General features: G+C 38.6%; 2 protein-coding genes and 1 non-coding gene across 3 annotated transcripts; 2 read left to right on the top strand and 1 right to left on the bottom strand.

Annotated features, from left to right (window-relative positions):
• Positions 1-95: 95 nt before the first annotated feature.
• Positions 96-4,690, top strand: LOC137717246 (endoplasmin homolog). Its single transcript, XM_068456546.2, has 15 exons — positions 96-322; positions 483-603; positions 693-846; positions 937-1,017; positions 1,111-1,222; positions 1,314-1,440; positions 1,548-1,686; positions 1,934-2,051; positions 2,201-2,400; positions 2,516-2,731; positions 2,817-2,982; positions 3,196-3,334; positions 3,443-3,593; positions 3,713-4,117; positions 4,257-4,690. The coding sequence occupies exons 1-15, from the start codon at positions 256-258 to the stop codon at positions 4,515-4,517; spliced, it is 2,457 nt and encodes an 818-aa protein (XP_068312647.2). The 5' UTR covers positions 96-255; the 3' UTR covers positions 4,518-4,690.
• A 1,120-nt stretch (positions 4,691-5,810) lies between these two features.
• Positions 5,811-7,764, bottom strand: LOC137718396 (thaumatin-like protein 1). The gene is made up of 3 exons (XM_068457934.2): positions 7,426-7,764; positions 6,662-7,337; positions 5,811-6,451 (listed from the first exon to the last, which is right to left on the bottom strand). The coding sequence occupies exons 1-3, from the start codon at positions 7,496-7,498 to the stop codon at positions 6,214-6,216; spliced, it is 987 nt and encodes a 328-aa protein (XP_068314035.1). The 5' UTR covers positions 7,499-7,764; the 3' UTR covers positions 5,811-6,213.
• Positions 7,765-11,312: 3,548 nt separating this feature from the next.
• On the top strand, positions 11,313-11,396 carry TRNAL-CAA (transfer RNA leucine (anticodon CAA)). Its single transcript has one exon. It is a non-coding gene; the product is annotated as a tRNA-Leu (tRNA).
• The last annotated feature ends 1,031 nt before the right edge of the window (positions 11,397-12,427 follow it).

Raw genomic sequence — 12,427 nt, 5'->3', positions numbered from 1 at the left:
AAGGAAATAGAGAAGGCCCAATAAAAACCATCCACGTATTCCCCAAACAAATCAGAGAGCGTGGATTTGTCCACGCTGGCAAAACCAAGCCAATCACCGTTAGACGACTCTTGCCCCCGTTTAAACGGCAGGAGCCATATATAAAATCCGAAGCTGTGAGAGGCGTTGGCAAGCGGCACACACTGAATCGGATAAATCTCAGCGAGCGAAGTTACTAGAACTTCTTCTTCTTCGAAGTGTTTTGGAGTTGCAACGATGAGGAAGTGGACGATCCCTTCCGTTCTGCTTCTGCTCTGCCTTCTCTCCCTCCTCCCCGATCAAGGTACGCCTAGGGTTTCTGCTCGCATTTCTCTTCGTTTGTGTAGATCTCGATTAGTTGAATGGTGAACGATGCATTGCTATGAGTATATGTTTCTGAAATCGAAGTTCGATTTGGAGATTTTAAATTGATTACGGTTTTCTGGCGATCTGTGTTTGTTCAGGTCGGAAATTACAGGCCAATGCGGAGGCTGATTCCGACGAGCTCGTAGATCCGCCGAAGGTGGAGGAGAAGATCGGCGCTGTTCCCAGTGGGCTATCCACCGACTCCGACGTCGCCAAGAGGTAAGAGCTTTGTTATTTCCAATATCCGATCTTGAAAAATTCGAAGGCCTAGATTCTGAGTAGATGCATTTTTCTTGTTGTACTTTTAGGGAGGCAGAGTCAATCTCGAAGAGATCGCAGCGCAGCAACGCGCAGCACTTCGAGTTTCAGGCGGAGGTGTCTCGGTTGATGGACATTATCATCCACTCCCTCTACAGCAACAAGGACATTTTCCTCAGGGAGTTGATCTCCAATGCTTCCGATGTAACGTGTTGACTTTAATCTATCATTCAGTGTTTTATCGTTGACCTGACATGATTTCGAATGCTAATCGGAAAATTTTATCGATCTCAGGCACTGGACAAGATTAGATTCCTCGCCCTCACGGACAAGGATGTTTTGGGCGAAGGCGATAACACTAACCTCGAAATTCAGGTAAGTAGTGGTTCTTGCTTTGCTTTTCACTTAACGAAGCATACGAAATGATATGTTTAAGAACCTTGTCGCACTGGTTTGAAAAATTTGTAGATTAAATTAGACAAGGAGAGGAGAATTCTCTCCATTCGCGATAGGGGTATCGGTATGACAAAGGAAGACTTAATCAAGAACTTGGGAACCATAGCTAAATCTGGAACTTCAGGTACATGCTTGTTTTTTATTTGTGGATCAAAATTTTGAGTGGAACTGAGTGTTTGTTTCAACTATATACTGATTGAACTTTCCCCTTGCAGCCTTTGTGGAGAAGATGCAGACTAGCGGCGATCTCAATCTTATTGGGCAGTTTGGAGTTGGGTTCTACTCTGTGTACTTGGTTGCCGATAATGTGGAAGTCATCAGCAAACACAATGATGATAAACAGTAAGGGTTTATAAAGAGTTACTCTTTCATTCACTTTTTATGCTAACAGGTTTTTTAGTGGATACTTAACTGTTTAATGATGACAATGTAAATTTCTTGTGCTTCAGGCATATTTGGGAGTCAAAGGCCGATGGGTCATTCGTAGTTGCCGAGGATACAGAAAATGAGCCACTAGGACGTGGTACTGAAATTAGACTGCACCTCAGAGAGGAAGCAGGGGAGTATTTGGAAGAGAGCAAACTAAAAGTGAGTGGTTTCCCCATTTGGGACTTCTAACCAGTGATTACTTGGTTTTATTTCGATTTTGCTCACGTTCTCCCATTAGAATCAGTAACGTTCTCATTTCCGTTACTTGGATAGATTTTTCTTGTTTTTGTTTAACGGCCAAACATTCTGCCACATAAAGAAAATAATGATAGTTCTACACATTAATTATAATGTACTGGTTATGTTAAAATGATGGTTCATGATAACTTATTGTTTTGTTTTTCAGGAGTTGGTGAAGAAATATTCGGAATTTATCAACTTCCCCATCCATTTGTGGGCAAGCAAAGAGGTAGATGTGGAGGTTCCTGCTGATGAGGATGAGTCCAATGATGAAGAGGAATCATGTATGCAGCCATGTTTAAAATTCTTTTTCAAATTTACTTTTAAGGCTTGGTACTTAAAGAAGTTAATTTCTTATATATGCGTAGTTTCATATATTTTGATACAAATTCTCACATATTGTTGCCTCCCTGCACTCAACAATTGTGAACAGCTGAAACTGAGAAAAGCGAAGAGGAAACTGAAAAAGGTGAAGATGAAGATGAAGATGCTGAGAAGAAACCAAAGACAAAGACAAAAAAAGAAACTACTTATGAATGGGAACTTCTTAATGATGTTAAAGCTATATGGTTACGCAGTCCGAAGGAAGTGACCGATGAAGAGTACACCAAATTCTATCACTCTCTCGCCAAGGTAACTTTTGTATATGATACATATGATGGTTGCTTGACCTTGTAAAATGTTATTTTGGAATCTAAATCACCTTTTATACTGTGTATTCATCAATGGCACATATATTGTTCAACAGGATTTCAGCGATGAGAAGCCTTTAGCATGGAGCCACTTTACTGCTGAAGGTGATGTGGAATTCAAGGCTGTCCTGTTTGTGCCTCCTAAGGCTCCTCATGATTTATACGAGAGCTATTACAATGCCAATAAATCCAACTTGAAGTTGTATGTTAGAAGGGTTTTCATATCAGATGAATTTGATGAGCTCTTGCCAAAGTATCTAAACTTTTTGTTGGTAAGTTCTTGCCATCAGGTTTATGGGATTGGTTTTTTACATGCTAGCCTAAAACTGAATTTTACATTGATGATTTTTCAAACAGGGTCTTGTTGATTCCGACACCTTGCCACTCAATGTATCCCGAGAAATGCTTCAACAACACAGCAGTTTGAAGACCATCAAGAAGAAACTTATCCGCAAAGCTCTTGATATGATCCGTAAACTTGCTGAGGAAGATCCTGATGAGTCCAGTGACAAAGACAACAAAGGTATGGAGCTTAATTTATGCAACCAGTTTTCTTTACAGTTCTGGAAGTATTCAATCTGAACTTATTAATTGCTATATAGTATTGATGTCATAATGACCGCAGTCTGGACTCGCTTGCATCAATTCCATCACCTGAAAACTGAAAACTTAAAAAAAAAAAATTGTTTTTCATTAATTGATCACTTTTACTTTTTGAATTTTGATGTGAAAACAGAGGTTGAAAAAAGTGAGGATGAGGAGAAGAGAGGCCAATATACAAAATTCTGGAATGAATTCGGCAAGTCCATTAAACTTGGTATCATTGAGGATGCGGCTAACAGGAATCGTTTGGCAAAACTCCTAAGATTCGAGAGGTATTTATAATTTTTATGTTACTATTTATGTTTAGTTTTACTGACAGCATAGGACATCTTTATAGTTGCCTTCATGTGGTTGAATGACTACTTTGAATTCTCTGGCAGCACCAAGTCAGATGGCAAATTGACTTCACTAGATCAGTACATTTCAAGGATGAAATCTGGGCAGAAGGACATATTCTACATTACTGGAGCCAGCAAGGAACAATTGGAAAAATCTCCATTCCTCGAGCGGCTTAAGAAGAAAAACTTTGAGGTAAATACGAAAATCTCCAATCCTTTTAGTTCTTTTCTGGCTTTTTTTGTTTTGTTACTTTCAGTCATGAAATGGCATGTTTTTGTTTGTTATTTACCTTTTCACTTGTATTGTTGCAGGTTATTTTCTTCACAGATCCAGTTGACGAATATCTGATGCAATACTTGATGGACTATGAAGACAAGAAATTCCAGAACGTGTCAAAGGAGGGCTTGAAACTTGGCAAAGACTCAAAGGACAAGGAACTCAAGGAATCATACAAGGAGCTCACTAAATGGTGGAAGAGTGCTCTTGCCAGCGACAATGTGGATGATGTAAAGCTGTCCAACCGTTTGGCTGACACCCCTTGTGTGGTTGTGACATCAAAGTATGGTTGGAGTGCAAACATGGAGAGGATCATGCAGTCTCAGACGTTATCAGACGCTAACAAGCAAGGATACATGCGTGGCAAGAGGATACTTGAGATTAACCCAAGGCACCCAATCATCAAGGAGCTCCGCGAGAGAGTAGTGAAGAACGCTGAGGTATGTTCTAATCATCTTTAATGTGCACTCCTTGACAAAAAAACCTCCATATCATCAAAATTGTTTCTCTCAAAATAATCATCTGTAGAATTGTTGACGAATGTGGTTTATCTTACGCAATAATTTGTTTGCTCTTCAGGATGAGAGTGTGAAGCTGACAGCGCAGCTTATTTACCAGACCGCACTCATGGAGAGCGGCTTCAATCTTCCAGACCCTAAGGACTTTGCTTCCCGCATCTACAGTTCAGTGAAGTCTAGCCTAAACATCAACCCTGACGTTGCAGTTGAGGAGGAAGATGATGCTGAAGAAGTTGAGACAGAAACTGCTGCAAACGAAGCTGCAGCTACCCCCGAGGCTGAGGCTGAGACCGATGCTGATTCACTTAAGGACGAGTTGTAGGTTGACTTGAGAAACGGGAATTCGAAACATTGCAGTTATGTGATTCCGTTTGGTTTAGTTAAGACGTTAGGTTGAATAGATTTACTGTAATCATATAAACCAGAATTTTGTCTCCAGCATCTAATTGATGAATTGCAGAGACTAATCAATGCCGTGATGTATTTTCCTTGCAATTACAATGTTGTTCGATCTTCTGTTTCTGTTTCTTGGTTATTTATTCTTGCCTGACTATGATAGTTATCACACATGATAGGAATGGCGTGCGATCGGTAGGACCAAAATACATGCAAATCTCCTAATAAATGTGAGAGTGGCATAACGCCGTTAGTTTTTCTGGATCTTAAGAATTAGATTGATTTTTCAAGGAAATGGCCATACGACCAAATCAGCCACCAGAATAAACTGTAAAGAAGTGGCTTCTTTTCGGCCCCTAAAATCGTAACAGGCTTAAGAGAAGCCCAATAAAGATCCAAAAGAAGAAAGGAAGGCCAATTTCCAAAAGAACAAAGAAAGATCAAGGCCCAAAGAAGAAAGGCTAACCAAGACCCAAAAAAGGAAGGGGAGACCAAGGCCCGATGGGATTAGAAAGTGACAACCCTGATCTCTACGGATGACCGCTCAACGGTCGGGCTTGCCTGTCGGTTATGAAGCGAGCACCTCCTCATAAAGTATTTTTCGACTGCTGACAGCAAGTTAGCATACTGACAACTTTATGGCACGAAATCTAGGAACATGCCTACTTGAACACCAACCCCAAGCCATGTGCTGGTCATCGACGAGAGCAAAAGCCCATGAAGGGACCTAAAGGTTAACTGTTCAAGTGCTCGGGCATGGGTATCCTCAAACCTCAGGGCCGAGCAAGACGCTCGATACGCTTTAGCCCAATAGAACATGCAAGTGGACTTCGACTAAAGAACGGAGGGGCAGCTAGAAGGTCACGTCTATGTACTTGGTTTATTAAATTTGAAGTCGGTGGAAGACTCGAGCCTAGAGACTTTTGGGACTCACTAAGGGCCTATATAAGAGGGTTGAGTAGCACTTATAACGAGTCGGACATAAAGGAAAGAAAAAAGAGATTAGATTATACCGAGCGCTTATTATAACATTCAATCAATATATCTGAGCACCTCAGTGGATGTAGCCTAGTTTTTAGGGTGAACCGCTTAACTCTTGTTGTTTGAATTGTTTCTATCCGGAGCCCACCAAAGACCGACCACACTTATCTTTTTTAACCTCCCAAATTTGAATTGAGCATTAACAAGTAGCATTGTACATTTTCGAATCTCATCAAGATTCTTAGGAGGAAGAGGAAATCATTTGCAAGAAATAATGATTACAATCCATTGAGACTGAAGTGGGCATAAAGGTCCAGACCTACCAAAGCTTGTGATTCCAGCAAAGTTTGTTTTCTTTTACAGGTGCTGTGTGCTGGCTCACCAACCAAATTACATTTCCTTAGATTCAAAGATAAGCAAACACTTTTACTAATGTAATCTCCATTTAAATCAATTTTAATATATAATTAATGACATTGCCTCAATCTCAAAAAGCTTTTTCTTTGATGCCGAGTGACACTAATCAACTTACAAAATTGTTCAGAGAAAGTATTGAATACGCTAATTAATATATATAATTAATCTATACACGTGTCTTGATCCAGCCTTTGAGGATCCATGTGCAGTAGTGCATCGTATGATCAATAAGGCAAGGAGATAAGGTAGACAATGGCAGCAGAAGCAACCAACGTATAGTGAAGAGCAGCAGAAGAGATGGTCTTGGACGAGTCTCCGGTGTAAAAGTTTGGTAACCATGACGGATTACTTTTTCCTGCCACCGTCGGCAGCTCCCCGGCCGTCGTCCCACTCCCACCTCCGGAACCTGACTCGGTATTTGTCGTGCTTGTTGTTGGAGATGTATCTCTTGCAGATTTTTGACTGCATGTATATATACACAACATATATAAAGTTAAATTAAAGTGACGAAAACGTAATTATAAAGAGTCAAATTACTCATTGTTTTTAGATTAAATTATTTCATTAAAGTTTAAATAACAAAAAAAAAAGATAAAATTAATGAAAAGAAAGAAGAAAAATTAAAGATTTTTGCTCTTTGAGTGAAATGTGATAATTCCATATGATCCCTACCTTGTAGTAGAAGGGCAGAAGGTTATGGTGTAATCAGCTCCACTACATGTAAACGTACTCGTGGCATCGTCGTACGCGTAGCTATACGATCTCGGACATGCCGACTTGAACATCTCCGAGTACACCGACGGCTTACAAGTGTCCGGCGTAGCAAACGCGCCGTTGCAACAGTACTCGGGGCTCCCAAACGCCTCGCACGCACTCTTACACCCCGCGCCGTTCCCGAACTGCAACTCAGCGGGGCACCGTTGGTTCAAGTCGGTGGCGCACCCGGTGGACAAACAATTACCGGAACCGCCGCTAGGTTCCACCATCATGGGCAAATTGTATCCGTCAACTAAGCTGACATCATAGAAGTCCTGGTTGTCGGAGCCGCCAATTGTGAACTCGGCCAGAGTAGCGGGCGGGGTTGCACCTGCACCATTGCATTCCATCTGGTTGGAGCCACAGTCGGCGGTGGCACAGGTGCCAGCCCCGGTTGTGGGGTCAAAGTTGCAGCCTGTTCGACCCCAGAACCGGCCGGACCAGTTAGGTGGAGATTGAAAGGAACGTGAGCCGCCCGGTGGGAGCTCAAGGCCGGTGCTGTCTAAACTGGTAGTCCCTGCATTGGATAGAATTCCCGGCCATACTGTGTAGTCGCACTTGTTCATGACTGTAAATGTAGCTCCTGATATTCCTGCAACATATTTGGTTTATATTTATTTCAAATTTGAAAGATAATTTTTAGGAAATTAATAAACTGCAGAACTGATTTTCTTACATACCTTTGCAGCAAAATGCAAACAAAATTAGAGTGATGTGAAGAGGAGAATAATGGAAAAAGGCCATCAGATCCATAATCTTGAAGAATATGTAGGGATGATTGGATCTTTGTGTACTGAAGTATGGATGCTTGCCTTCCCCCGAAGATTTACCAGTTAATGCAGGAGAAATGGAATTTGGTGGTGAAGAAAATTTTGAGTTGATTTTGTGGAGGGTATGATTGCTTGGTGTTTAGGTTTGCATGTGACTACTTATAAAGATGGTGGATTGTGTGATGAAAAAAATTATATGAGCCATGTAACTTGCGTAGGTCAAACAATCAATCCGAGGGAAAGTTCTGCAAAGGGAAATAACAAAATCCTATATATGATATAGTGCTGTCTCTCAGTCGACAGACTTTTTCAAGTACCGAGTATTCAAGGATACTTTACATATCATAAAAGAAATAGAAGAAATAATTTTTTTTGTGTTTTTCTATTTAAATACCAGACACTTGAAACAATTTCTATTTTTCTTAGATCAATAATTTTGTTCAACGTGACACTCTAGAAGAAATGAACTTTATTATTGTATGTGAATGTGGAATTATATTATATAATTTATAAAATACAATAGTACTTAATAGAAAAGCTTAAGCTTCAGTGCCACGCATATTATATATAAACAAGTTTGCAAAACAAAACAAAATAAGATGAAAACAATTAATGTTTGTTGCACTTGATTATGTAGTATATTACTCTTATCCTTTATTCTATCGACCATCTATTGATTTGGTATGTACCAAGGGAAAGGGATCATCTCCTTATCCATTTCTTCTAATCCACTAAATTAGAGAATTCGTACTGTTGAAATTTAATCCAACGGTTGAAGTTATTATAACTTTTAAAGCGGATCCCTGTTGATAATCGTTGAATCAAATTTCAATTACACGAATTCTCTTATGTGATGAATTAGGAAGAAAAGATCAAAAGAGGATCCGTTTCCTGTATCAAGTATCAACAAATTCCACCTAAGAGACGTGTTACGACCACTAAATTATGTATATGTTTCTTGAGAATCTTTGAGAATCTTTGCTTTTCGATCGTTTTCCGAATCCAATGATTCAATCAATGGGGAAGCATCCTCAATTTCTATAGGGTTGACAACTTTTCTACGTGGAATTGAATGCTCAGATCTTTTATATATATAGAGGTAATTTTTAAGGGAAGGGATTTTTATTTTATTTTTATAAAAATAGGGATTAGTTGTGAGATTTATACTACATCGAACTTTAGCGATCTGAATCGTCTATTTTCAAGTTGCACCTCATAGATCATCCTTACAAAATATTAGCCAAATCGAAAATGTTTAAGATATCTAATTGGGTTCAAAGAAATTAACGAATACTTTGTTGTATAAGAAACAATGAAATTTTATCTGGATAATTAAATAGGCAAATGATTTCGGATTGAATTGAATTTTTGCAAGGATGATCTATGAATCGAGACTTATAAAATAGACGGTCCGGATCATAGACATTCGTTGTGGAGTGAGCCCCACACCTAATTCCCATTTGAAAAAAATGGAGATCCCCTTGCATAAAGGATATATATATATGTTGGGTTTTTTACACCATTTTTAACACGTTTTTGTGAGGTTCACTCTGTAATATATTTTAACTATCTGAACCGTCTATATTTTAAAATATCATTCATAGATCATCTTATTTGCAAAACGTTTGACAAATTCAAAACTATTAAGACATTCATTTATAGTAAAGAAAATGGACGAATACGATTATCTAAAGAAACCCTAAATCTTTAATTCAACGACCATGTAGTTTCAAATTTGAATGGTATTTTTTTTAGACATTTCCTTTTAAGAATTAATTTTACAAGTTTTAGCTCAGATAGTGAACCGAATCACATAAAGAAATGGAGATTTCTTAGAAGAGAAAAATTTCATCGGAAAAGTTAGAATAATTTACAATGTAGCATGCACGTACAATGTACATGCCCATGCACAAGAATTTATTTCGTTTTTTAAAAGAAAATTTCAGCAATTATATAATTGATATTAACTTCTTCTATGCAAGTTTATCTTACGCTGCAAGTTCTAAGTTCGAATAAAATTGAAAAGAGAGTGTATCAGGTAATCGATAGTTAACATGCCAGAAGAAAATCTTTACTAAGCCAAATTTCGATTTACCTAATAAAAATGTGTTAATGAAATTGACCAATTAGTGCTTAAACGTGTTTGGATTGTTTATTTTCCCAGGAGGATCCTTGTTGGATCCTCCAATCACATTCGTTCATCGTATATCGTACGGTCAGAAATCGTTATAGTTTTTTTTATTTAAAATTGAATATGAACAGTACTTGACAAAAACTGACTACACAATATACAATAAACATATATAATTGAAGAATTCTAGAATTCTCACTTACTTTCGATACCTTCATGATTGAGACTGAGCATGTGAGACTGAATTGGAAAGCGAACTCTTTGCACAATGATGGGAAACCTAGCACGTGGGACGGTGGACGCATAGCTGTTGTGCTCTGTAACTCGCCACGTGTACTGTCTGTTGATGTCTATAATTTTACTCCTGCCGCCCAAAAAAAATTAAATAAAAAATGATCATGTTTATGTGTGTCTTTTTGGTTAAACTGAAATTAATCAGCTTGATCACAAATCTTAAGTATGGTTGATATCTTGCTCATGTATGTTTAGCAAATTTTCAGAATCCAGGAAAAAAAATAAAACAAGCAAACCACGTGATTAGATGTGTATATCATGAAACATGTCTCTTTTAATTACATATTTTATCTCTCTTAATTTTCACTGCGAATTTAAATTAAATTATTATGACTAATTCATTGAGAAGTTTAACAAAGCTAGAGCCATGAAGGGAACAAGTTGGTCTTAGGCCTGGTTTGGTACTGAGGTGATTATGAAAAAAAGCTGTGAGCTGTTTTTGTGTTTGGTAAACATTCAACTTCAGCTTTTTTTCACAGTTTTGGGTGAAAAAAAGCCAAAAACAAGAAGCTGCAAAACCCAGCTTTGTAAAACCGGCTTTTTTTCACATCTGTTTTACATAAAAGTTTACCAAACACTATAATACTGCTTTGTTTTTTTCAAAAGCACTTTTACAAAAGAGCTTACCAAACACTCTGCTGCTTTATTTCACAGCTGCTTATTCTCACAGCATAATAAAAGCAGTTTTTTTTCAAAGCACAGCAATATCAAACCAGCCCTTAGGCCCCTCCTGACACTTTTTCCACACATAAAAGTTTAGTGTTGTACTTATGATTTTCAAAGTTTTTCGAAGGCTCGGTTCAGGCCCCCCTAATCCGGCGTTTTTACTTTAATTTCTTTCATTGAGTTTGATTTGAGGTTGGTAGCTCATGTGGAGTTTAGGCTATCTGTTGCTTGTGAGCTTTGGTAAGGACTTTGGTCCGAGTATCAATGAAGGGAGAGAGAAAGAAAATCAAAGATGATTGAGATTTAAGTTTAAGAAAGAGAATGATGATGATAATACCATACCAGAACCCAAACAAGTTGATCGGTTGCTCACTGAGGCTCCGCCATTGAGGCTCAATCCACTCTTCTACCTTTAATGTAAATAATACAGTATGTAATAAAAAATAAAGAAATATAATTGCTTGTCCAAATTAAGTTTATGGATGTCGATCATCGATCAACCTGGTAAAGCAAAAGCTTCGGAGTGACCGACATTGCTGATAAGGCTCCACGTAAGACCATGCATGGACCATGGTGGCGTGGAATGCACTTCCCGCTGTGGGTCTCCTGCTTTAAACTTTACACATGGAGCCGCGTATTTGTTAATGATTGCCAAATACACACGTTTTCATTAATTAACAGAATCTAAGAAATTTAACAGCCACAAGTCAGGATGGCCGAGTGGTCTAAGGCGCCAGACTCAAGTTCTGGTCTTCGAGAGAGGGCGTGGGTTCAAATCCCACTTCTGACAAATGTATTTTTCTGATAGTTTTATTTTCCTTTGAATAATTTTTTGCTTCAACTCAGTGCCTTTGAGAATTCAGCGGCCTCACAGACATAATTCATAAGAAATTTTGACTTTATTTTTTAAGTTATCCATGAATTACACGAAAACTTAGAAGACTGGTAATTAAATTGGGTATCTGGAACGTCAACAAAGCAAAGTACATTGCATGCATGCATGTGGTGCTTTTGGTGCGATGACTTGCTAGCTATATACTGCGTTTGCCTACATGGATTGACGTAGGAGCTTTGGTTTGTAGAGATATGTAGCATTGCAGCTCAAAAGAGTACTTTTCTTGTTGAATTTAGCAGGCGGGTTTAGCATTTAATACAAACTCATGTGTAAGACTCTCTCTTCCCACGATCTTGTATTAGTGGTTGAGAGCACCACAATGACAATGAAATTGTTCAATCTCTCTCCACATGTCAAAACATAATGTACGTTAAATATGTAAATCGCACTTAGAGCCGGGATGTTAGCATTACAAACGATTAATCACTCAATAAGTAGAGTTATATAGTCGCTTAAAACATGTTGCGTATATGGGTAATCCAAAACCCTAGCACACCAAATTTTCTGCTTTTTAAAAGAAATGAATGAATAAAAATTGGTGGTTTTGAGACTTTTGACCATCATGCATGCAAAAGTGCAGAAGGTACGATAGCTTAGCTAGGTTATCAAGTTGGCGGTGGAGGGAACTCTGCATAATACGTATGATGATGACATGCAACTGATGCGAGTGGAATGTCGACGCTGCATGTTCAAAAGGTGCCCGCGCTCCCTGGAACGTCCCATGTGGAATTGCAGCATGTGCAAAAATTGACCGCATCAGAAAGTTCTTCCCTTATCTTAGTTAGACCCCTTTAATTTTGGGATGACCATGGAAGCACTGCAACAGGAACTAACTGTTAGGCTGTTAGCTAGGCGATGACTGTTTAGTTTCTACTTTTAAGCAACTTGCACACATTTGCAACGGTGGTCCAATGAAAGGAGATCAG

The sequence above is a fragment of the Pyrus communis genome, chromosome 8 (assembly GCF_041283825.1).
Source record: "Pyrus communis isolate YQ-2024b chromosome 8, ASM4128382v1, whole genome shotgun sequence".
NCBI lineage: Eukaryota > Viridiplantae > Streptophyta > Magnoliopsida > Rosales > Rosaceae > Pyrus > Pyrus communis.
This window is presented reverse-complemented; position numbering and strand designations above follow the sequence as displayed.

Coding starts and splice junctions, on each gene's coding strand:
- LOC137717246 (XM_068456546.2), top strand. CDS start 256: ATGAGGAAGTGGACGATCCCTTCCGTTCTGCTTCTGCTCTGCCTTCTC. Junction 2,983..3,195: donor CAGTGACAAAGACAACAAAG/GTATGGAGCTTA, acceptor ATGTGAAAACAG/AGGTTGAAAAAAGTGAGGAT. Junction 3,594..3,712: donor TTAAGAAGAAAAACTTTGAG/GTAAATACGAAA, acceptor GTATTGTTGCAG/GTTATTTTCTTCACAGATCC.
- LOC137718396 (XM_068457934.2), bottom strand. CDS start 7,498: ATGGATCTGATGGCCTTTTTCCATTATTCTCCTCTTCACATCACTCTA. Junction 7,338..7,425: donor GTTTGCATTTTGCTGCAAAG/GTATGTAAGAAA, acceptor AATATGTTGCAG/GAATATCAGGAGCTACATTT. Junction 6,452..6,661: donor TTCTGCCCTTCTACTACAAG/GTAGGGATCATA, acceptor ATATACATGCAG/TCAAAAATCTGCAAGAGATA.